The following is a 25,044-nucleotide window of genomic DNA, read 5'->3' on the forward strand; positions in this document are numbered from 1 at the left end:
TAAGTAGCATATTCATTCCGAAGCACCATGCAGAGACCAGCATATTATTCCAGAGGGAACAGCAATAATAATGGGGAGACACGGGGAGAAGAGGCATCAATTAAAGAGACTACACCGGCACCTTTCGAGGGAGGATGAAGCGGAGAGGCTATGGGGAAACGTTACCCACTATAATGAAATCACAAAAATGCAGCACTTCTACCACTTGTTCTGAGGACAGGTGTTTGACAGCTGTCTCACTATTAGCTCTCAGTGTCCACCTGAAATGTAATGTTAGCTTATGGCAGTCAACACAAGGCTGGTGTCTTTCTGGGGGAGACAACGACGGCTGCGAGGGGGTGAAAGCCATGCGATGGAGGCACTTTCTTGAACACTTTGCTTATAGAACAGGCTGCCTTACAAAAAGCAACTGCAATGCTAGCCACGGATAGCAGAACTTCTATAGATGGCGCCGCTTTCTGCCCCACCCTTCCCTTTTACTTGTTTTGCTGAAAACGGCCTGAGTTCTAGCCAGTACGTTCTACAAAGCGCTGTTCTGGTCACTCCTTGAAATCATGGGTGCAAGGCAAAAGGATGGTGCGCATACAAATGGAGGCTCATATCATGACAATAAGCCCTAGAGATTGGACTAGAAGATGGGTATAATTAATATATTTCTTTGATTTCACTGGATGTTATTCCCCGAAGCCTTTTGCAAGCATTTAAATGTGTGTGCATTTTCACCCTGAACCCTCACTTGTCTCGATGCGAACTGCATTTTCCGTAGTTGTGTCCCGATGTACGCGGCTTTTCAGCCCCAGCATCCATGCTTTGCAGCTCATGTGGCACCCAATCAAGAAACCCGGCACTGTGCAATATTTTGTTAAACTGTTCCGAGCTACCCAGGCCGAAGGAAACGGCTTCAGTGAGGGCTTAAGATAAAATGCTGCGCCACATACAATAGTAAAACGTGACCACAGAGATATACAAATGGATAATCATAAACTTGATAATGCAACGGCTGTCAACGAGAAGCCATCCTTGTTCTTATTCTAATCTTTGAGACCCGCGCAGCCTCTGACCTCTTTACACAGCAAGTTTAACGGGTGCATTGTAAATCCTGAGAAGCACTGTTGGAATACAGCGGCTGGTGTGTGACATCATTGTGGTGATGGTGTGCAGCCCCTCGTCTGGACAGAAGGTAGCATGGGCCCGCTCCCATCGTTTATTTAAACTTTAGTTGTTTTTTTCAAAGACCGTACACTGTGACTCCCTCGCGAAGCCGTTTTATGGATCGGTCTCCTTTCACTCAACGTCCACGCTATGTCAAGTGGGTTATCTTTAAAGTGCCCCTGTGTGTATAAACGTGCGTTTGATGAGCACCGTGCTGATTGTGTATAATTAACAGCGCGGCGCTCGTGAGGAGCTCCATGCTAATTATGCATGCAAGTGAGCATGCTGGGCTGCAACAATCCCAAAAAAAAGTTCCCCTCAGGCAAAATTAAAACATTAAAGCCGATAAAAACTGTGGTTAGGCTGTGCTGCTTCCGGATAAAACGGAAGTGACTTCTCTAATGCACAGCCAACCATAAGCCTGCTAAGAAGAACAATTCGAGTGTTTACAAATGGCAAGCTGCAAGAGTAAGTACCCAGGAGTTTCACCCCTGATACTGATTACTTGAAGTCTCAGAGAGACAGCGCATGCGCGCTGCCAAGCCGAAACCTAAAAATGGATCTGGTATTCAATAAAAATGCAAGAACAATTATTCTCATCAACCTTTATGCGCATCCAAAGCATAAGAGGAAAAAATAACTATTCAAAACCTTAATTACAACTATATCGGAACTTCCGGTTTGAGCATCCCGCATGGGAAATAACTTTAACAGGAAACTTCAATTCAAACTTAATATATACTCCAGAAGAAGACGACCAGTTAACTAATGCTAATGCAATATGGGCAGTACAAATTCAAGTGCACCCCATCTTCTCAAGGACTGATCAGATTTGGCAACAACTAGACAGACCTAGAGCATCTGGGCATGTGAGTACTAAATGGCAGAGTGGCTCAGGATAGACCGCCAATCTGCACTTACAAGTGCACCAATGTTAGCTCCATTTTAGATGACACAATTGTCACATTACCACTGCTAGCACAAACAAAGGCATTTTCAATTATACACTCTACAGAAAGCGATCATTCTAGGCAACAACTACTAACCACATTTCCAAGGCATGTGGATGCAGTATCTGAGAATGGAACCATAACAACTATAAATCTTAAAAGATTACATTGGACCAGTAGTACACTTCCCACAATTGCAGAGTGGGCAAAGGAACTGTGGGCATCTCAAGACTCACTAATTGGCTTGATGATAGACGTCTGGGTTACCTTTCTAACAAATCTCCCCAGCAATGCTAACTCAACAAATTTACATTGAAGCATGCCGCACTGCAAACGCAGAACATTGAGTTTGGCAGCTAAAAATTAAAGGAAAAAACTACGAGCTGCTATCAGATCCACAAGGGGTAACAACGCATTAGAAATGAAACAGGGGCAATTACAACAACTTAAAAAGCAGTTGATAAAACAAATCTGTGAGGGCAATAAAATGCAGCAGTACAATGTTTGGTCAAAACTGTTGTATAATGCTAGAAGATCAAACCCCAAAGCTTTTTGGGATCAAGCAAACACCCTTATAAGATCACCAAAAATGATAAATATGTGACAGAACAATCCTGGGAAGATCATCTAACCGCTACATTCTCAATGACATCCGAGAGAGCGAGTGCCCTGCAGGTACCCCTTTATTTCCAGCTGACAAAGAATCAAACTACATTTACGCACGCAAGTTCAGCTATTCAGGAAGTACAAACGCAACTAATAGACGTGACACGAACAATAATAAAGGAGGACAAATTACATATTACAATCAATACTTCCAAGGTTGCAAGAAGCATAAATCATTCATTCAGACACTATTCTTTACATGAAATTGTAAAAGTCATAGCCAAAGGCAGGTTGGAAAGCGCCCCAGGCCCGAATGGCATACCGCAGGCAATTTATAAACAAGAGCTCGATTTTTGGGCAACACCTACATCCCACCTGTTTGATGAAATGAGCACCCCAAATCGCCTGCCAGAGAGCTGGAGGGGTTCCATAATAAATCTGTTATTTAAGGGTGGGGAGCGATCTGACCCAGCCAACTATCGTCTGATAGCCTTAATTGTTCCAGAAACAAAGTATTATGCCTCATTGATCCTGGTAGATCTAATAAGTTGGTCCGAAAGCAATAAAATAATTCCTATCAACCAGTCTGGTTTTCAACGCGGTTCAGGTACCATTAAGAATGTACTTGTGTTGGGTCTAATGGCAGATTAAAGCTTACAGCAACAAAAGAACCTGTTTTTATGCTTCATCGATTTTAAAGCTGCTTTTGATCGAGTGAACAGAAGTATTTTATAGGCAGAAACTGAAGCAGTGGGGCCTACTAGAAAAAATATTAAGACCCATAAGGGAATTATATTCTGATACGTGGATGCAGTGAAAATAGCTGATGGGACGAAGCTTTCCAAAAACAATTGACAGGAAGGATGGCCTAAAGCAAGGATGCGTTCTAGCGCCACACCTATTCAATCTATTCATGGCCGATTTGTCACCTAGGCTTGATTAAATCAATTTGCACCCCCCACGATTGGGAACTCGCATTATCTTACACTGACAATATAGTTCTAGCAAGTCACACCAGTATTGGCCTCTAGAGAGCGATCGATGACGAGCATACAAAAAAGTATTCTCACTTCCACAGAATGGCTCACCGGCACAGGTCCGGGTAGAATTTGGGCCACACCAGTGATGGAGCAATCATCAGCAACAGCAACACAGAAGATACGTCACAATAAAAGCCTGGTACAAAGCTTGGTGCAATCGAGGAATTGAGATCAACAATGCACTTTGGAACGAGTTACAAGGCGATCCACATTCTGCCTACTCTAAATATCTTCAAACTTCCTTACGGTCCACTGGGAAGTAGACCTTTGGCAGAAGAATTTTCCATTTACCAACTTTCAGCAAATCTTCGAAAAGGAACTAAAACAACACTCAATGCTGGAGGATAAAGCCATCTGAAAGTAGCGAGCCCACGCGTTAATGGTTCTGGTATCCTATACAAGATTGCAACCATCGTCATTCTTGGGTCCGAAATTTTCTTTCTATTTAGAGTCCAAGTTTTTACCAATACGTTTTGGCAAACTGCCATCTAATGCAGATCAGCCAAGTTGGAAATATCTGAGCCCAAAGTCATGTAATCTTTGTAGATCACCGATACAGGTTTTTATTCACCTAGTTTGTATCTGCCCAGCTTTAAGTAAGGATCGCCGTAAATTGCTTAAGGGACCATTCAACGCAAGAGGCATTCGTTCCTGTAGAATTGCAATATTAAAATGTCTCGATCCTGAAGATCCGCAGCTGAACTGCTGTTTAACAAATTTTTTAGCTAACCATGAAGAAGAACTGAAACAAGGCTGGTGGCAAAATTACCACTAAGTTAGATCAGTACACATGTAACCGATAATATAACTATCGTTGAACACATTCCTCATAATGTTAAGAGAGCTGCACAATGGCACTTTAGATACTAGGTTATGTGTTAGTCAAAACGATTTGTTAATTTGTAACCGAATGTAGCATGAACTTTTGTGTTAGTAATTGTTTTTCTCTCTTTATTTTTTTAATTTATTTTCATCAAAGACCAGAATGGACAAATTAGGCAGCATACGTACGTGAACAATTGCGGCAGTACATTGTTACATGGTGGACAGTAAACGCGAAAGCACATGTTCAAACAATACATTGATCACGACCCCCAATCAGCAGGTCAATTTCGCCACCTCCACCTTTAGTTTGTGTTGGCTCGCATATCCCTCCCCTATAGTTGTTCCATTTCTCCCAGATCTGTGTCCACTTGGTGGGGCACCCTCTAGACTCATATATAGCCTTTTCTGTTACCATACACCAGTCCATGTCTTTTCCCCAGTCCTCTAACACTGGTGGGTCCCGTGCCTTCCATTTCCTTGCTATATTTCTTTTGGCAACTATCAAACCTAGAGTTACCCTTGTCCGTTCTTTAGAATTCAAGTCTGTCGGGTCTCAGACATTTAAGAGACCTAGCTTAATGTTGCAGCCAATGTGCTGTCCCAGTACCTCTGCCATGCATCCCGCCACCGCTGACCAATACCTTTGGATAATTATGCCCTCCATGAGAGTGTGGATAAATGTGCCCTATTGCCCTCAATTCCTAGAGCACCCTGCCTCTGTTGTCATATCCCATTCTCACCAACATTGGGCCGGCTAGGTAGGTTCTATGTAGAATCTTCATCTGTACCAATCTGAGCTTCGAGGAAATGGCCACTTCCTTAGGAGAGGCCAGGGCCACGAGCCACTCCTCATCGACAAGCCCAGCGACATCATAGTCCCATTGTGTACGAAGGCGGAGAAGAGGCTCTGTCATGTTATTGATTAGCTTCTAGTGTATGAGCGATATGGCTTTCTACGGAAGATATCCATCTAAGACCCTATCCTCGACCGGGGAAGATTCTGTCGGTGACTCCTTCTTTGGTAGAGCAGTGAGTAGCGCATGTCTGATCTCCAAGTATCTAAAGTGTTCAGTGTTTACCAGCTCATATTCCTTCTGTAATTGGGCGAAGGGAATCACTCCACCCTCCTTCCATAAATCACCAACGCAGGAAATACCCATTAGGTCCCAACGGTCGAATCCCCGAGTGCGACTCAACTTGCCCAGCTGGTCATTGTGCCAAAGCGGTGTAGCTAGCGTGATCTTACCCTCCCAACCCAGGCTCCTAGTGGCTGCTTTCCACACCTGGACCACGTTCCCTGTGGGCCCGGTCAGTTCTGACTTTGTCGGGCATGAATATAGTGCCCCTGCGAAACCACCCCCGAGAAGAGCCATCTGTCCACTTGGAATCCGGGGTCACTCTGGGTCCTATATGTACATTAGTTTATAGCAGCGAGCTGGGTCGCCCAGTAATACTTTTTAATGTCCGGGAGGCCAATTACCCCATCAAACCACCCTAGAGTTAACTTTTGGGTGGCGATCTTCAGTGATTTACCGTCCCATATCAAGTCTCTAAGAACCCTATTGATTTCCTTAAAGTAAACCGATTCGACCTGGTGAGGCGCATTTTTCAGTACATACAGGAATCTTGGGAGGGACATCATTTTAAAGAGGGCTGCCCGCCCCAGTAGGGATAAAGGGAGCGATCTCCAGTGTCGGACGTCGCTCTGGAGGCTGAAAGGTTTTGTAACGGAGGCTGAAAGTTTTGTTCATTGAAGCGAGACGGGTCTGCAGAGACCTGAATTCCCAAGTATTTGAAGTCTTCCTTCGCTACCGTTATCGTAAATCCGCGTAGAGCACTGACTTAGTCCAATTGATTTCATACACGGCAAATCTGCCAAACATGGAAGATGTGCAACATCCTGTTCAGAGAGGCTGCAGGTGATGCCAAATATAATAATATATCATCAGCGTATAGTGGAATGCGGTCCTCCCAACCATCGGCCCACCTGAGACCTCTGACAACAGGGTCCTTTCGTATCCACATTGCCAGTGGCTCAAGTGTCAGGGCAAGAAGCAGTGGGGATAGGGAGCAACCTTGTCTGATGCCTCTACTGAGTGCGAAGGTGCCAGATTTTCTATTGTTGACTACTATTTGGGCCAACAGTTCTTGATACAGAAGCCAGACCCACCCAGTAGATTCCTGACCAAGTCCCAATTTCCTAAGCGCTACAAACATGTAAGGCCATTCGATTGTGTCAAATGCCATGGCCGCATCAAGATAGACCACCACTCCGTCCTTGCTTATCATCCTGGCTCGGCTTAGCACCCTGTGTAGCATTTGCAAATTGAGGGAGGTGTTCCTAGCGGACATGAAGCCCGGTTGGTCCAAGTGCACTAATTTTGTGATTACCCATAGTAGGCGGGTGGCCAAGACCTTCGTAATATCTTAGCTTCTCCGTTGAGCAGTGATATTGGTCTATACGAGGAGCACTTATTTTCGGTTTACCCTCCTTGTGGGTACCCACGATCGTTGCCAACCTCTGGTCTGCAAGAAGCAGACTCCCTGCCTTACTTTCCTGAAACATTTTAGTTAGGAAGGGTGCGGGCTTACTCGAAGTTAGAATATACAGTTCGATGGGCAAGCTGTTTGGGCCCGCTGCCTTACCCCAGATCAAATGTTGGATGGTCTTTAACCCCTCTGCACTATTTAAGTCCTGATCTAGCTCAGATCTTTCTTCCTCAGTGAGTACCGGCAACGAGATGTCTCTTAGAATGGCGGCTGCCTCCTCCATGTGCGGCATCTGGGATGCGTAGATAGTTTGATAGTAATGGCCAAAGGCATCCGCGATCTCCTGTGAGCCTACCACCCGATTCGACCTTTATTTCAAACAGTACTCGATTTGCTTGGTCCCTGCAGTCTAGCCAGGCCAGCTATTTATCTGCCTTGTCCCTGACATCATGAATTCTGCTGAGTGTTGCTCTATACTGTACCCTCGCCGCATTCGTGGCCAAGTCTGTGTATTATCTGGTCTTCACGTATAGTGCCTGCTTTACCTCTCCCGAGTCATCATCCTAGAGTTGCCCCTCCATCTGCAATATTCCTTCTTCTAAGCGAACCATTCCTGCCTGTTTCTCTTTTTTTACCCCCACTATTTGAGCCAAGGCCACCCCCCTGATTACCACATTATAGGCCTCCCACATTGTCACGGCCGAGTCTACTGAGCCCTCGTTCTCTTGGAAATATAGTTCAGAGTCATGCGTGATTTGGTCTCTTATTTGGGGAAGCTTTAAATACCATGGATTGATAGGAGCTATCCTGCCAGTCATGGGCTCTCCCACCTCTAGCCGGCACCAAATGGGCGAATGATCTGAGATACTCCTGGTTAGGTGGCTCACTTCCTTAATACTATTAATTTGGGACTCTGGCATCAATATGTATTCTATTCTGGGCATGCTACGATGGGCCCCTGAGTAAAAGGTGTACTGTTGCTCCTCAGGATGCAGCTTCCTACACACATCCACTAAGCCCATTGCTCCAAGGAAGTTATGGGTCTGCAACCGGGCGGGAGGAAATACTCTCTGGGGCCAGCGATCTAAGGATTCAGAGCCAATGGAATTAAAAGTCACCCCAATCCCTAATCTACCCTCTGGCAAATCAAGAAGGAGACTCCCAAGATCTTTAAATGCTTGGACTTGGAGACCCGGGGGCAAATAGGCTGAGAGCAAGTTTAACTTGCGACCCTCCCATGTCCCTGAAGTCGCTACAAATCTGCCTAGGTTGTCTGTCGAAGTGCAGTCAAAAGTAATTTGAAAAGTTTTCTGCGTCATTATTCCCACCCCCCCTAGACCAAGACCCGAAAGCGGAATGTGCCACCAGTTTGAAACCCCACCTCGTCATTGCTTGGCAAGCATTCCCTAGTAAACACGTTTCCTGTAATAAAATAACGTCAGGGGAATGTCGTTTTATAAATTGAAGCACTATTCCCCTCTTGATCTTGTCCCCCAGTCCATTTACATTCCAAGACAACAATCTGAGCCCTTGCTTAACTGTTGAATCCATACTCGCCTAGGGTACAATATTGCAGCCGCCAGGGGACCCCCCAGCAAGGCACATCGTACTGCGCTGCTCCCGCTAACCATCCCACCCAGTTGTGCGTCAGTACCACTCCATTTAACGTGTTCGGTAAGTCATCACTAGTATCTTCTGCCTTGTCCATCCCTCCCAAACTGTTGATTAACTGGACTGAATGTCCCTTCCCACTCCGCCTGGCACTAACGTGTTTAGTTTTCAAGCTTTTGTCATGGGTACATGTCATGACAAAAAAGTGTAAGTGCACAGGGTCCCACCCCCCGAAACTTTTTCAACTGTGCCCTCCTCCCTGCCTCCCTGATTGGTGGTATTGGAACCTCCCGCCAACCCGAACTTGCAGAGTGCCTATCGCCCACCCTTTTAACTGAAGGTGCGTGTGCCCAACCTGACACCCGTAAGAAACATTAAAGTCAATTACTGAGTCAGTACCTGGATGCTTCCATCAATTGCTACATGGACTAACAACTCACAGTCTTGCATCGGCAATGTAGTTTTCATTCCATGTCTTGCCCCTGCCGATGGTCTAAACAGAGGTTGCAGCCATTGCCTGGCCCCTGAAGGGAGCAACTATGGGACCTTCATATTTACAAAAATGAATACAGACCAGATCTCATGTGTCTCATTCCGCTGTCTCACGCTCTCCCTGCAGGGAACTCTCGTCCTGCATCCCTGGTAGTTTCTCCTGACCAGTTCGTTGATTCTGGTGACCCTTCCTCCTGGCCTGTCGCCATCCGTCCAGTCCAGCCAGTTCCAACCTACTTCAGGAGTGGCGAAGAACCAGACCTTTCCTTCTAACTCCACTCTTAATTTGGCTGGGAAGATCATTGCGTATTTAATGTTCTTGTCCCGCAACTTTTTCTTCACTTCTAGGAAGCTGCGCTTCTGCCATTGTACCTTAAGTGTAAAGTCTGGGAAGAAAGTCACTCGGCTGTTTTGGAATTCGATCGGGGGTGCTGTTGAGCCGTCTCTCAGATTCTCTCAGATACTCTGTCCATCACCACCCCCTTTTTGAAATTATTTTGGCCACCATGAGTGTGGAAGGGTATGCTCAGACATGAGTCCCTTGCTCACTGCACCATCAGGAGTCAAGCAAGCCGGGCCGAAGACGGCTGTAATGCCAGAAACCGGTCCCCGGAAGCTTGTTTCCTTTCCAGTGAAGAATTGGCTTGGTAGTTTGGTCTGCCCTGTTCCCATGATGCACTGGGCCAGGGACGGACTAATTTGCATATAGCCAGGTTCTGAACTGGGATGGTGCAGTGAGCTAAAAAACGGTGATGGATCAAGCCCTGATCTGTTGACTGGGTAGGAGTGTTCTGATTAACTCAGATACTCTGTCCATCACCACCCCCTTTTTGAAATTATTTTGGCCACCATGAGTGTGGAAGGGTATGCTCAGACATGAGTCCCTTGCTCACTGCACCATCAGGAGTCAAGCAAGCCGGGCCGAAGACGGCTGTAATGCCAGAAACCGGTCCCCGGAAGCTTGTTTCCTTTCCAGTGAAGAATTGGCTTGGTAGTTTGGTCTGCCCTGTTCCCATGATGCACTGGGCCAGGGACGGACTAATTTGCATATAGCCAGGTTCTGAACTGGGATGGTGCAGTGAGCTAAAAAACGGTGATGGATCAAGCCCTGATCTGTTGACTGGGTAGGAGTGTTCTGATTAACTCAGATACTCTGTCCATCACCACCCCCTTTTTGAAGCTGTTGAGCCGTCTACAGGATGATATCCCTGTCCCTATAGTTAAAGATACTTTCCACTATAGGTCTGGGGGCGGGGTGTTTCGGCTTGCCCCAGGCACTTTATGGGCGGTCATGTCAGTGACGAGGGAGCTCGTAGTTGACTCAACATCTTTGAATCTGGTGTTCATTGAGCGCATATCCGCTCTTATTAGGGAGACTTCTGATGACACGGACTCAATCCTGGATTCCAATGACGTTCTCACCGTCGTTATAGCGGTTAGGATATTCTGCAGAGTTAGCTCCTTTGTCCCTCCCCCAGCCTGTGTTTTCTCGAATGGGTCTTCTCCTCCCTTTTGATTGGTTCCAGGGCCCTTGTCCCATGCGTATTTGTCCAGTTTGGTCTGTGTGGAGGCCTTAGAGTTGCGGCCACTGACCATGATCGTGTGAAGTGGGCCTGAGGTCGAGTGAAGGAGCCCATCCAGGCAGCTCCTCTATGTCGTTGGGGGCAGTTGTGCTAGAATACATCCACGTGCCCAGGCAACTGTGATATGTTTTGATTGCCGGGTTTGTGGACTGCACGCCGTGGGCACGTCAATCAGTGCCCCACCCTTGGTTGATTTAGCCTGGTGACTTTTAGTATTTTGCACGTCTCAAGTCACTGCCCAGTCCTGATCTGATTGCACAAGCTAAGGGCTCTTGCAGGGTCGCTGGAGGTCCCCTTGGTCACAGGCATCAATGATGATCACTGGGCCGGTCCGCCCACTGTATGAACACCTCTCCTCGCCAGTCGCCGGCCAGGGAGAGCAGGGCCACCCTCCGCCACAAACATCCAGAGCCGCCCAGCCAATGTCACTTGGCTGGGACGGCCACCAAGAAGCCAGGCAGCGAGGGGCTCCCTTGCCCGAGATTGGTCACGCTGCTTCGTGGTGATCGGACGCCCTCAGTTTGTCCTGGCCTCCGCCTGACGCGCCTCTTCATGCGCGGTGCGCTGCTTGTCCTTCGGCGAGCAGCTAGGTCCGTCTGCGCTGGTAGCCCCCAGTAATCCACCGGGTGCCTGCAGCTACTGCCGTGCCATGTCGCCCCGTCGCCTCTAGGTAGAATCGCGGGGGGCTCCTCTGTCGCCGCTATCTCCCAACCGACAGGCCAGGGTGAGAAGGCAGTCCCTAGCTCTCGGGTCTCTCGCCGTCCCCAGTGGCACAGGACCCTCAGCTTCATCGCCATCACTGAGCCGACCTTGGGCGGGGCCAGTCACTGTGGCACTCCGCCCGTCGAAGTTTTTTCTGATCTGGGGCCTCGATGGAGCCGGTCATTACCCCGCGGCTCTCCTGTGCTCGGCAGTAGTTCTTTCTTCGCTGTGGGCACGCGGGCCAGGCAGCCTCGAGTAGTCGAGTGTACTCCACACGCCGAGGCAGGTCCTCCAGGCCGCTCCCGTCACTGGGATGATCTCGGTCGCCCCGCAGTCAATTTAGCAGATTAATGGCTCAAAAGGATCGAGCAGGGTTTACAGGCCCAGCCCTGTCATTTCTGTCTCAGTAATTGCGGATATGTGAGAGGATAGTCCCTGGAACGAGTGCATTCGGCGGTGCCACCTCAAAGTGCAGCCATGTTCCTTGGCGGTTGCCCACGCCCCTGTTTTTATCTTTTAATCATTTTTTTAAAATGGATTTTTGTGGCATCACGTAGTACGATTTATTGTCTAATTGTTATGGTTTTATTTAACTAAACAATAAACTTTATTCATTCATTCATTCACTCTGACGGTCCTGTAGGGAGTTGTGAATGGGTACATGGTGTGACAGGACTTTAGGGACTAGAGTAGAGCACTAGCTGTCGGTGGAAGAGTTGGACACTTGTGCATGAACATCTGTCGGTATGATTGTGGTAACAGTGGCTCTATGGGTTATGTGGGAAGTGGTACAGGAGAGTTCATTTCCGGTTACGGTGGGTGGTGGTATAATATCACTTGTGATAAAATAATCAGGACACTAAATTTGGTTCAGTGTGTTTGTTTCATTTACACATGATATTTCTCTTCTATAGGGACTGAGATACTGGAGGAAACCCCATCTCCTCGAGTGATAAAAACGCATCTTCCTGTGTCGCTCCTTCCCAAGTCCTTCTGGGAGAAAAAGAGTAAGGTAAAAAGCAGACATAGTCACAGGAATCGACCTGTCAGGTGTAGTGGGGGAGCGGAGGAAGAGCCAGAAGAACACCCTGGCTGTGTTTGAGGGAGAGATTCAAAAGGAGTAGCACACCAGATAAAGGGCAATATTAAGATTAGCAGCAGGTGTGCCTGGGGTGCTGCGCAATTGAAGTCTTAAGAATGGTGGCTAGTTCGGTGTGAGAGGCACAGTGGCAGCCAAAGGTGACTGTGAGAATTCTCATTAACCTATTGTCACTCCACCCTGGAGTGTACATTGTTTTTTTTCACCTTAAGTGAGGTTACAGCCAATATTTTTCAGCTCAGCTCACGTTTTCTTTTGCAATGATGAATTCTGTCTTTATCCTGGTTGCGTCCCATCAGGACTAAGCCAAGGAGCCTGTATGTGCCCAATTCCAGTTTGAGAGGGCCACAGATAATGTTACTCCTCAGTCAAGGTCTTAGGATCATGTCACTTGAACTGAGGGTAGAAACCCTTATTTCGGTACCGTTTAATTACAGGCATGAGGAATAAACTATCTACTTGTCCATGGTGCAGGTTGCTTCATAAATCTACTTGTCCTGTAAAATAATCCACTTGTCCCTTTGGTGCCACTTAGTGTGGCAACAAATTATGGCAGCAATCTCATTGCATAAGAGCTCTGATAATAATTTCTCTGATTATGCCAGAGCTTATACTACAGAAGTGTCTAGATACTAAATATTTTATTTTTCCAGCTTTACACACATCTACAGACTGGGGCTAAAAGTAGTGGTAAGCAATAGTTCCAGGGCTGTTATGCCCTTTTGGGTTTGTGCGAACCTACTAACTTGCATGTTTTTGGGGTTTTCACCAGTTCTTCTTTAATCTTTTCCATACTGAAAAAGGTTGAAAATGTTCTCCTCGCAAGCCCAGAAGTAAAACTTCTTCCAGGGTTGGGTAGAAAGTTGTTGGAGGGAAAGCAAACTTGAAAACGCTCAACAGATTTTCACGTGAACAAATCAACACATGCATTTTTGCTTGTGCTAAATGGAGTACACAAGTATTTTCTAAGAGTATAATTTCCTAGCCTACTTCTGTAAATTCTTGTGAATTCACCAATGCAATGTATACCATGGGTGCATTTTTGTTACTTTCTTTAAGAATTCGGCCACTAATTAGGTCTGCTGTTTGCAAAGAACTTTTGTTTTTATTAAAATTCTATCTAACTATATGCCTGCCTACTTCAGGGTGAAGGACAGCATTCTGCTCTTTTACAAGAAGCATATCAGCACACAAGTTCGTTTTGTTCAGTGCCAGAAACTACTGTGGGAATGCGTGCTTTTTGAGACCGAAACATTGATTTGCTTTTTAACAATGTTGTTGAAATCGTGCAACAACAGCATCCACAACAATAACATTTTACAAAAGGCATGTCAAAACAAGAGACACATTGACAAAACCAAAAAGCTGAGCAACAATGTCAGACCTATTGCTTTGCCAAGCCCTGTTTATTTTCATGTTTGCCATAACTTGTTGAAACTGGTTCCACTGATTTTTCCATCAAGAATAATTTTGGGAAATACTAGCATGCATCAACACATTTTACTAAATGATGCTTCAAAACATTTCGCTAAAATTTCACAGTAGTATAGCAAAACCTTTTTTGTCCTAGTTGCATTTTATTATGAACATTTTATTTTGAAAGGAAAGAATCATCAATCTAGCTTTTTAAGCTTCTGCAAATATTTGCATCTAATTAGAGAGCACTCAGGGAGCATTATATGGAGCCTCATATTGTTAAAATTTGCAAACGTGTGTACACATTTTTTTAGTGGAACTATACACTAGCAGCCAAAAGGTTTGTACTGCAAGGGGCTAGGCCATCTTGTCCCAGGGACAAAATATACATGACAACCTCAAGGGGGGGAGGGAGCACACTGCTTCTCATCCCACTGTTCTCCTTCACCCCAATGTGTCCTGGATGACAGGCTATAGGAACTCTACAGCCCTGAATTATTATTCTAGTTCCTATGGTTGTGGGGTCTAATTTCCAATGGTAACCGGGACTCTGGGCCTCCGAGCTAGCATCCTCTTCCATAGACCCGCCTTTTACTCTCACCTTTTTATATAACAGCTTGAAAATGACCACATAGTCTCCTTTCCAAAGGTGCTCCCTTGTTGGTTACCATCAGGTGCACCTCAGTGGTTTAAAAATGCCGCACTAGGGCAACTTTGTAACCTTTAATTCCTTGCTCTCTTTATTCTTCTCCCTGTCTTCTCTATGGGAACTGCCCTCCCGTACTGCATCCTTCTTTTTTCTTCTCTTTGCCCATCTGCTCCTTTGAAGGCCTCCGCCTTACGTGTTGACCCTGACTGTGCAGCCTACTCCATTACTATACCTTGGACCTGGACATACCTGCCCTTTAGCAGCCTCACTTCCCTAATTTCTCTGTCACATCCAACACCCAAAGACCTTTTCAGCATATTAAAAACACCTTTAGCAGCCTTACATGGTATTAGGATCAAGGTCGGTGTTGAAGCCTGCCATCCAGCCACTGGCTGACTCTCCTTCTCTGAAGATGTTGTCTCCTTGTCCGTTTTCCTAGATCTAAGGCTCAGCCGAACATCAACTTCTTCCTTTTGTTTAGTACTGGCACACCTGTGATGCACTTCACTAGGCTCTGCCCACCATTTTGACTAATTTCCCCTATATCAGTCTATAATCTCTCCCTCTTCCACTTCATCATTACGGTAATCTAATAATGTATTCTTCTCACACTCTTGCCAAACTACCTAGCTCACCATCACACTTGTTCCAGGCACTTTGCCATCCCTAATACCCCAGATCCCCAAACTCATCCAAACATACCAAATCCAATGCCTTGGCCGTCTTCTGGAAGGAGGCCTCATTAAGCGTTCCTCCCTGTTCCAAAGTGTGGTCTCAAGTCATCTCAGAGAAGTCCACATAGACCTGGCTTCTGACTTCAGAGCGGTGTAAGCGAGCTGCATGGAAGTCTTCCTGCTGGGTAGGGTGTCCACACTGCTCCCGTCCTAGAACTAGCAAATCACCCAACTTGTCCTTGTCCAGGGCCTGCTCGCTATGCACCACTCCCGCATCAGTTTGCCTGGGCTCCTCAATCACCCAGAGTGAGTACAGTCTCTGCCCGGTACAAGCTCCAAAGACCATAGGGGGTAGAGAGAAGGGGAAAATCCTCCCTTGGCTTTTGTCTTCTCCCCCAACCTGCCCTAGACCTTTCCTTCGACCAAACCTGTCAAGGCTCTCTCCTGACACCTCCACTGATCACTCAGTCTCCAAAATGCTTCTACCCCCTTGAGCCTTAGTTCCTGGTGCCTACTTGTGAAAATCACTACTGTCCGCTCCCGCAAGATAAGGGCCTTCCCCGTGTTGTCTTCTACTGGAGGCATGTCTTGTATTATGTCTGAATGCAAGCACCCACCTCTTGCAACTTCCCTATGCCTCCTGATAGCAATGGGCCTGTTACGGGCCCGCTGCTCAGCCATGGACAAATCCAACTGCAAGTCCTTGCCCCACACAACCTGAAGCTACGTCCCCTCGCAAGGCCTCGGCCACACTGCACCCTTCGCAACTACTTCAGCCAACCCACACTCTGCATACCGCCTCCCTGAGGGCACACATACCTGCAATAGTTTTTCCTCTTTGGCTTTCCAAATGAGAGCCGCCCTGCTGGCCTTTCAGCCCCGGAGCACCTCCCAGCCAGCTCAAGCTCTGCTTACTCTGCTTGCTCCTTGCCCACGATCCACACCTATTCCTCCATTCCTCTGTAGTTTTACCTTGGGAGGAGAATAAGCCAGTATGGTGCCTTCCACTCCCCCCGCAGCATGGTGTGTGGGGCATGCCCACTTTGGCAGCCACGTCTGGTTAAGAACCCCAGGCTTCAGCAGATCTACCTGCCCTGCCCTCTACAAAACCAGCAAGGCATCAGTACTGCCTAATTCTAGCCTGTCGCCATTTTGTTTAACCCTACACTCACTAGACCAAATTAGAAATGCACTAATCGCCTCCATCATGAACAGGTGTGCTTTCTGTCTTCGACAAATGGAAAGGGACAATCTAGCAGCCATCCTAACCTTTGAAGGACCTTAGCCCCTCCCACATGCCACTCAACTAACTGTCCTCTTACATCTCCTGGATTCAACCACCCACCCAAATATCCCAGTGGAGGTAGGGCTCCTACCAGTGGCGTAACGAACCTTGAGGGGGCCCCCCTGCAGGGTACGTGAAGGGGCCCCCTCCGGACTCAATCTAGAGCTCCCCAGCAGAGGTGCAGTGCTGACGGGGCCCCCTGGAGGGTGAGGGTCCCCCGCACCGCGGGGGCTGCAGGGGCCTGTGTCACACCTCCCCATAACCCCAATTTACCCCATCGCCTTGGTCACTCCTGGTGATATTGCCTGATCTGCATGAGCCACATAACAGTGGGGAGCTGTGTCTCTCGGACTGCCAATCTAACATTGGGTCATGTCTTTCTTCAAAAAGCTTGGGTCATGTCTCTCTTCAAAAAGCTTGGGTCATGGCTTTCTTCAGAAAGCTTGCACAGGAGCCACAGCTCCCCTCCAGGCACCTCCAGTATGGCAGTTGGTGGTACAGGAGAGGGTGATGTGACAGTCCAACCAACAGCTCCCTGTTGATAGTTTCTCACTTCATCATTACGGTAATCTAATAATGTATTCTTCTCACACTCTTGCCAAACTACCTAGCTCACCATCACACTTGTTCCAGGCACTTTGCCATCCCTAACACCCCAGATCCCCAAACTCATCCAAACATACCAAATCCAATGCCTTGGCCGTCTTCTGGAAGGAGGCCTCATTAAGCGTTCCTCCCTGTTCCAAAGTGTGGTCTCAAGTCATCTCAGAGAAGTCCACATAGACCTGGCTTCTGACTTCAGAGCGGTGTAAGCGAGCTGCATGGAAGTCTTCCTGCTGGGTAGGGTGTCCACACTGCTCCCGTCCTAGAACTAGCAAATCACCCAGCTTGTCCTTGTCCAGGGCATGCTCGCTATGCACCACTCCTGCATCAGTTTGCCTGGGCTCCTCAATCACCCAGAGTGAGTACAGTCTCTGCCCGGTACAAGCTCCAAAGACCATAGGGGGTAGAGAGAAGGGGAAAATCCTCCCTTGGCTTTTGTCTTCTCCCCAACGTGCCCTAGACCTTTCCTTCGACCAAACCTGTCAAGGCTCTCTCCTGACACCTCCACTGATCACTCAGTCTCCAAAATGCTTCTGCCCCCTTGAGCCTTAGTTCCTGGTGCCTACTTGTGAAAATCACTACTGTCCGCTCCCGCAAGATAAGGGCCTTCCCCGTGTTGTCTTCTACTGGAGGCATGTCTTGTATTATGTCTGAATACAAGCACCCACCTCTTGCAACTTCCCAATGCCTCCTGATAGCAATGGGCCTGTTACGGGCCCGCTGCTCAGCCATGGACAAATCCAACTGCAAGTCCTTGCCCCACACAACCTGAAGCTACGTCCCCTCGCAAGGCCTCGGCCACACTGCACCGTTCGCAACTACTTCAGCCAACCCACACTCTGCATACCAGCCTCCCTGAGGACACACGTACCTGCAATAGTTTTTCCTCTTTGGCTTTCCAAATGAGAGCCGCCCTGCTGGCCTTTCAGCCCCGGAGCACCTCCCAGCCAGCTCAACCTCTGCTTACTCTGCTTGCTCCTTGCCCACGATCCACACCTATTCCTCCATTCCTCTGTAGTTTTACCTTGGGAGGAGAATAAGCCCGTATGGTGCCTTCCACTCCCCCCGCAGCATGGTGTGTGAGGCATGCCCACTTTGGCAGCCACGTCTGGTTAAGAACCCCAGGCTTCAGCAGATCTACCTGCCCTGCCCTCTACAAAACCGGCAAGGCATCAGTACTGCCTAATTCTAGCCTGTCGCCATTTTGTTTAACCCTACACTCACTAGACCAAATTAGAAATGCACTACTCGCCTCCATCATGAACAGGTGTGCTTTCTGTCCTCGAAAAATGGAAAGGGACAATCTAGCAGCCATCCTAACCTTTGAAGGACATAGCCCCTCCCACATGTCACTCAACTAATTGTCCTCTTACATCTCCTGGATTCAACCACCCACCCAAATATCCCAGTGGAGGTAGGGCTCCTACCAGTGGCGTAACAAACCTTGAGGGGGCCCCCCTGCAGGGTACGTGAAGGGGCCCCCTCCGGACTCAATCTAGAGCTCCCCAGCAGAGGTGCAGTGCTGACGGGGCCCCCTGGAGGTTGAGGGTCCTGTGTCACACCTCCCCATAACCCCAATTTACCCCATCGCCTTGGTCACTCCTGGTGATATTGCCTGATCTGCATGAGCCACATAACAGTGGGGAGCTGTGTCTCTCGGACTGCCAATCTAACATTGGGTCATGTCTTTCTTCAAAAAGCTTGGGTCATGTCTTTCTTCAAAAAGCTTGGGTCATGGCTTTCTTCAGAAAGCTTGCACAGGAGCCACAGCTCCCCTCCAGGCACCTCCAGTATGGCAGTTTGTGGTACAGGAGAGGGTGATGTGACAGTCCAACCAACAGCTCCCTGTTGATAGTTTCTCAGAATCTGCAGATGCACCATTTGTGAGGCATTGCCTCATGCACATAATGCTGCCATCTCTTGAGACAAACTGAAGGTGAGACCAGTAGCTGAGGTGTCAAATATTTCACCCGCTCGAGCCAGAACTAAACATTATTACATGCCCTGCGATGCTGTACCCGGCATTGTGGATGACATGTGTGCTTAGCCGCTTTCTTTCATACTTGGGTGTGAAACGCAATATACTATATTACTCCAAAAGTTACATTTAACAAAAACATACTGTTCAACACAAGAACCACATACCGTCTAATCTTAATGAGGTGCTCATCAGAACCTGGAGGCAACAGACCCACAAATGATGGGTGGAATGAATCAAACATCCACCCCCAGTCAAGAGACCTGGGTTAAACCCATCGTTTTTTTGCTCACCATGCCACCCCAATTTAGACTCAGCCATATGCAAATCAGTCTTGACCCTGCTCCTCATTGGAACAGTCCAGCCCAAATTGCCTAGCCAGGTCCTCCCTAGACTAGAGACAAGAATCCTGGGACCAATTTAGGGGTATCATCCCACATCAGCCAAGCCAGCTTGAACCCAGTGGCACAGTGAGCTTGGAACCCACGTCTGGGCATACCCGGTGCACTTAGGGCAAAAAAGCAAAAGACACACAAATAATGGACAGAATGCGGAACAAAACAAACAGTCTTCCCCAGTCAAGAGATCTGGGTTAAATCCATAGAGTGTCGTAGAGTGGCATAATATGGAGCAGAGTGTTGTACAATGTAGTGGCATACAGTGGAGTACAGTGTCATACAGTTCAGTGTTGTTGAGTGGAGTGTCGTACAGTAGAGTGGCAGAGAGTGTCATCGCGTGGAGTGTCATAGAGTGGTGTGTCAAATTGTGGTCTGTGGTAAAGTGTATGTAGAGTGGAGGAGAGTGTCGTAGAGTGAAGTGCGCTGTTATATAGTGGAGTGGAGTGTCGTAGAGTGTCATTCAGTGTAGTTAAGTGGCGTAGAGTGGATGGGCATAGAGTGGAGTAGAGTTTCATAGAGTGGTACAGAGTGTAGAAGAGTCTTGTAGAGTGGAGTTGCATAGAGTACAGTAGGGTATCGTACAGTGGAGCGTCATACTGTGGATTATCGCACTGTGGCATAGAGTGAGGTAAAATGTTGTGCCCTGGAGTAAACTGGAGTGGAGTCTAGTGGAGTGGCATAACGTAGTGTGTAGTAAAGTATTATAGAGTGCATTAGAGTCTCGTGGGGTAGAATGGCTTGGAGTGGTGTCGCGTAGAGTTGAGTAAAGTGTCATAAATTGGTGTGGCGTCTCATTCAGTAGAATAGAGTTCTGTGTTGGAAAGTCTAAGAGATTGGAGTAGAGTGTTCTACAGTGGAGTGTACTGGCATTGAGTGGAGTGAGTTGTATAGTGGAGTGTATGGGGATAGAGCGTGGTTTTAGAGTGGCATACAGTGTATCAGAGTTTTGTACTGTCCAGTTATATAGAGTGCAGAAGAATGTCGTAGAATGGAGCGTAGGGTGGTGTCGAACAGTGGCATAGAGTGGGGTAGACTATTGTGCAGTGGAGTAGAGTGGAGTGTTTCCGCATTGACTAGAGTAGACTAAAGTGTAATAGAAAGGAGTGTTCTGTTGTAGATTAAAGTGGTGTAGAGTGGCCTGGTATATCATACAGTGTAGTAAAGTGTCATAGAGAAGAGTGCTCTGTTGTACAGTAGAGTAGAATAGTGTGCTGTAGGGTGTTTGAAAGTATCGTAGAGTGGAGTGCCACTGAGTGGATTAGAGTGTCATGCAGTGGAATGGCGTGGAGTAGAATGTGGTAGAGTGGAGTGGCTTTGAGTCTCGTAGAGTTGAGCGGCATAGAGTAGCTTAGAGGTGAGTGGTGTAGAGTAGAGTAGTAGATTAGAGTAGAATCGAGTACTGTGTCATTGAGTTGGGTACAGTAAAGTGGGGTGGAGTAGTATAGAGGGATTTGCGTAGAGTGGAATATAGTAACATACAGTGGCATAAAGTAAACTACAGTGGCGCACAATCAGATAGACTGCTGGAGTACACTGTTGTACCGGGGAGGGCAATACAGTGAAGTCTTGTGTGGTATAGTGGAGGGGCAAAGAGTGTTGTTGAGTGGAGTAGAGTGGAGTGGTGTAGAGTTGAATGGAGTACAGTGGAGTGGCAGAGAGTGGAGTAAAGTTTTGTAGAATGGAGTGCTGAACAGTAAAGTGTGGTTGAATGTCGCAATATAGAGTGTGGTAGAGTTGAGTGGCATAGAGTGATGTAGTTGAGTACAGTGCAGTGGAGTTTTGTGTCGTAGAGTGGAGTAAAGTTGGGTGGAGTGGCATAGAGGGAGTTTCCTAGAGTGTCTCAGTGGAGTAGAGTGTCATAGAATGGCATACAGTTGAGTAGACTGTCATTCAGTGGCGTGGAGTAGATTGTTGTACAGTGGGGTGTAGGGGCAAAGAGTGTAGTTGTGTCATACAGTGGCATTTAGTGTATCAGAGTGTTGTAGAAAGGATTTGTATAGAGTAGAGAGTTGTCGAGTGGAGCAATGTAGAATGGAATGTCGTATAGTGACAAAGAGTGGGGTAAAGTGTAGTCGAGTGTAGTCACATAGTGTAGAGTGAGTAAAGTAGCGTAGAGTGGCGTGTCGTAAAGTGCAGTGACGGGGAGTAGAGGAGTGTCGGAGTGGTGTGTCGTCAGGTGGAGAGGTATGGTGTGTCATAGAGAGTGGTAAACTGTTGTAGAGTGGAGTACAGTCTTGAGGAGTGAGGTAGAGTACAGTGTAATAGCGTGTGGTATACTGAAGTGTCATAGGGTACCGCTGTGTGGAATGGCGTAGAGTGGAGTAAATTGTGGTAGAGTGGCATAGAGGGAATTGCATAGAGTGTGGCTGAGTGTCATAGTGTGGACAGAATAGGATGGAGTAGAGTTTGGGAGAGTGGAAAGTTGAAGGTGGTGCAAGCAGTATAAACTTAAGTTATAACTATAACTTTAGCATTTCTAATGTGTGAATAATTTCATGTGGTTTTGTATAGAAAGATTAAATAAAGTTTTCTAAACTATATCCTTAACCTTTGTTTTTTTCCAATGAATTTAAATGGTTTTTATTGTTTAATAAAAACTTGTTTCAGATTGCTGTGTCTCGTGCCATTCAGTTGAGTGTTGTTAAGGGGAGTGTTGTAGCGTATAGTGAAGACAGTGTCGCAGACTATTGTCGTAGATTATAGTGTTGTAGGGTGGAATAGAGTGGAGTGGTGTAGCATACAGTGGAAATACGTGTTGGTGAGTGGAGTGGATTGGATTGGTGTGTTGTATAGTGGAGTGAAGTATTGTAGAGTGGAATAGCATGTCGCACATTGGAGTGTCGTTGACTGTATAGCAGAGCTGACTTGAGTATGATAGACTGGAGTACAGTGTGGTGCAGTGGAGTAGCATATAGCGCAGGGCATACATTGGTGTGGGATACACTGGAATAGCATAGAGTGTAGTGGCATACAGTGGAGTAACATAGAGTGGAAAAGTGTAGAGTGGAGTAGCGTGCAGTGGAGTGGCATATACTGAAGTGGCATAGAGTAGAGTGTCATTGAGTGGAATAGCGTATAGTGGAGTGGCGTAGAGTGAAGTGGCATAAAGTGGAGTGGTGTACACTGGAGCAGTGTACAATGGAATACGTAGAGTGGAGTGGCATACGGATGTAGATGGAATTTGGCAGGAATGTACATATGTTGTGGATAGTAATGTAGAACAGCGATTTGCTCTGCCTTGCGTTTCTCCACATTTACCAAGCAGCGCAGGGCCAAGCATAGCAGCCTTGTGTTGCTTTGTAAATATGACTTACTTATTGAGTTGCCCATGCAAGACCATCCATGTTGCAAGGGTAACGCAAAACAATAATACCTCTGGCCCTTAGTTATACATTGGGCCATGGTATAGTGCGGTAACATCGCTGTATACCGTGGTACATGCCAAAAAGTAGGCAGAGTGTGATTGACAAAATTAAAATGAAGCCATATTATTTTAAGTACACTTTGCCTGTGTTCTAAATTATGGCCTCAGATATAGGTAAGTTGTAGGTTTTATTGTTGTTTCCTACCTATTACCACTTTATTAAAGTGGTAAAATGTAGGGATTTTGTTTTTATATATATAAAAACAAAATCCCTACATTTTACCACTTTAAACCAAAGTTTAAAAAAAGTTTACTGAGTACCGCAGTAGTATCTAGCAAGTACTATGTATTACACAGTATTTTTTAGGTATATCTGTGTGATAGACTCCATAAACTTTTTTGTGAAGAATTTAGGGCCTCATTTACAAAGAATTGGCATGAGGCAACACTACATGTAGTTTTGCTGTGCTGCCCTACGCCAATCCGAAAGGGCAGGAGTGCATCGTATTTACAAGATACAGTGCATTCCTGTCCTTTCAGCCAGCGCACAATTTGCAGCCAACTCAGGCACCCTTGCACCATGGTGCAAGGGAGACTGTGTTTTTGTCATGATTGATTGTGCAGGAAGGTGCCCCTTCCTGCACCACAGCAATCACAAATGGTGTTTTCCTCATTCTATGTGCGCTGCAGAATGCAGCACATGTGAAAAGGGGAAAAACAGGATAAATGAAAACATCTCCTGACACAGAGTAAGGCAAAGCAGCATTTTGTGCTGCCTTGCTCCATATCTGAGGCCATTGCAAAGCCACACAGGATAGCTTTGTGTAGCTTCATAGATATGCTTGCGTAGTCTGTGCCACATGAGCATAAAAAAGGGGGACGGCACAGGCCTCTTGTGAATGAGACCCCAAATATGTAAAAAAAAAAAAAAAAAAAATACACTATAGTGTGCTGTATTTGGGAAATATAATGTAAAACAGTGTTTTAATTGTTACTTTAATATTTTTTTTATAAAGTACTGAGGTACTTCCTAGTCGTATTGTGGTACTCCATCATATAGTTTTTAAAACTGTATACCAACGTATTCATTTTCCCTACCTATTACTACTTTAATAAAGTGGTAATAGGTAGGGAAATATATAAAAACTAATACTTACCTATATCTAAGGTCCTAATCCAGAACAGAGCCAAAGTGTACTTAAAACAACATGGCTGCCTTTAACTTATGTGAAAGCTATAATTAGCCAATTACATAATGGCTTCTCATAAAAAAAATGACCACTGCAGTTTCATAAAAGTTTGCGAAATTACCACAGCCACTTATATCACTAAGTTTAAATGACTTATAAGTTTACAAAATCACACTCTACTTACCTCAGTTACCCAAAAGGATCATCTCCACACCATAATCTACAGTCCTGCCAAATTGAATCCAGATCTGTCCAGTCGGTTGGCCGCTACATGCGATACAAAGTCTGTGTTTGGAAATTGTCTATGTAAAATGCATTGGAGTAAAAATGTGTTTTGGGATCTCCCCCTTTATTCTTTGCAGCCCCTTGACCAACCACTGTAAAACTTCGCATCCTCTGTCAATGTAGAAAAAGCTATAGGACTGGCCAATAGACACAACGTACACTGCAACAAACACAAAAAACTACGAGGTAATGGATGCAATACCTGAATATTCTCAGCCACTGGTAATCGCTTGGGCCACATCCTTATCCATAGTTTTTCACCTACCATGCCACCTCAGTTTTGACCCCGACATATGCAAAACAGTCTTCCCCCGGGACCCAAGCTATACTTGGCTGAAGAGCCCTAACTAGGCCCCTCAGGAGGACAGCACCATAAAGGTCATGCGGGGCAGGGAACACAGTGCCGTTTGCGGATGTATGACGTTACAACGCATACTTTTACCACGCATACCATTACAACGTGGTTTTTACCACGCATACCATTACAACGCATAGCGCTTTGGGGTGCTAGATAGTGAATAGTTTAATTTAATATTCCAACTCCAGTCCCCGTGGACACTAGGGAAGGTTATTGGATAGTAAATTAACCTATTCCCTATTCTAGAGCGCCCCCCAGCGCAATGCGTTGTAATGGTTTGCGTTGTAATGACCG

At 46.5% G+C, this 25,044-nt stretch overlaps 1 protein-coding gene across 1 annotated transcript in view; it reads left to right on the forward strand.

Moving 5' to 3' along the window:
• The window catches only part of LOC144768589 (sulfotransferase 1B1-like), a 397,716-nt gene that overhangs the window by 196,574 nt on the left and 176,098 nt on the right, over nucleotides 1-25,044 (forward strand). The window contains exon 4 of the mRNA XM_078652381.1: nucleotides 12,366-12,463. Coding sequence (XP_078508507.1) covers nucleotides 12,366-12,463 — 98 coding nt within the window. The remainder of the gene's footprint in view (nucleotides 1-12,365; nucleotides 12,464-25,044) is intronic.

The sequence above is a fragment of the Lissotriton helveticus genome, chromosome 7, assembly GCF_964261635.1.
Source record: "Lissotriton helveticus chromosome 7, aLisHel1.1, whole genome shotgun sequence".
NCBI lineage: Eukaryota > Metazoa > Chordata > Amphibia > Caudata > Salamandridae > Lissotriton > Lissotriton helveticus.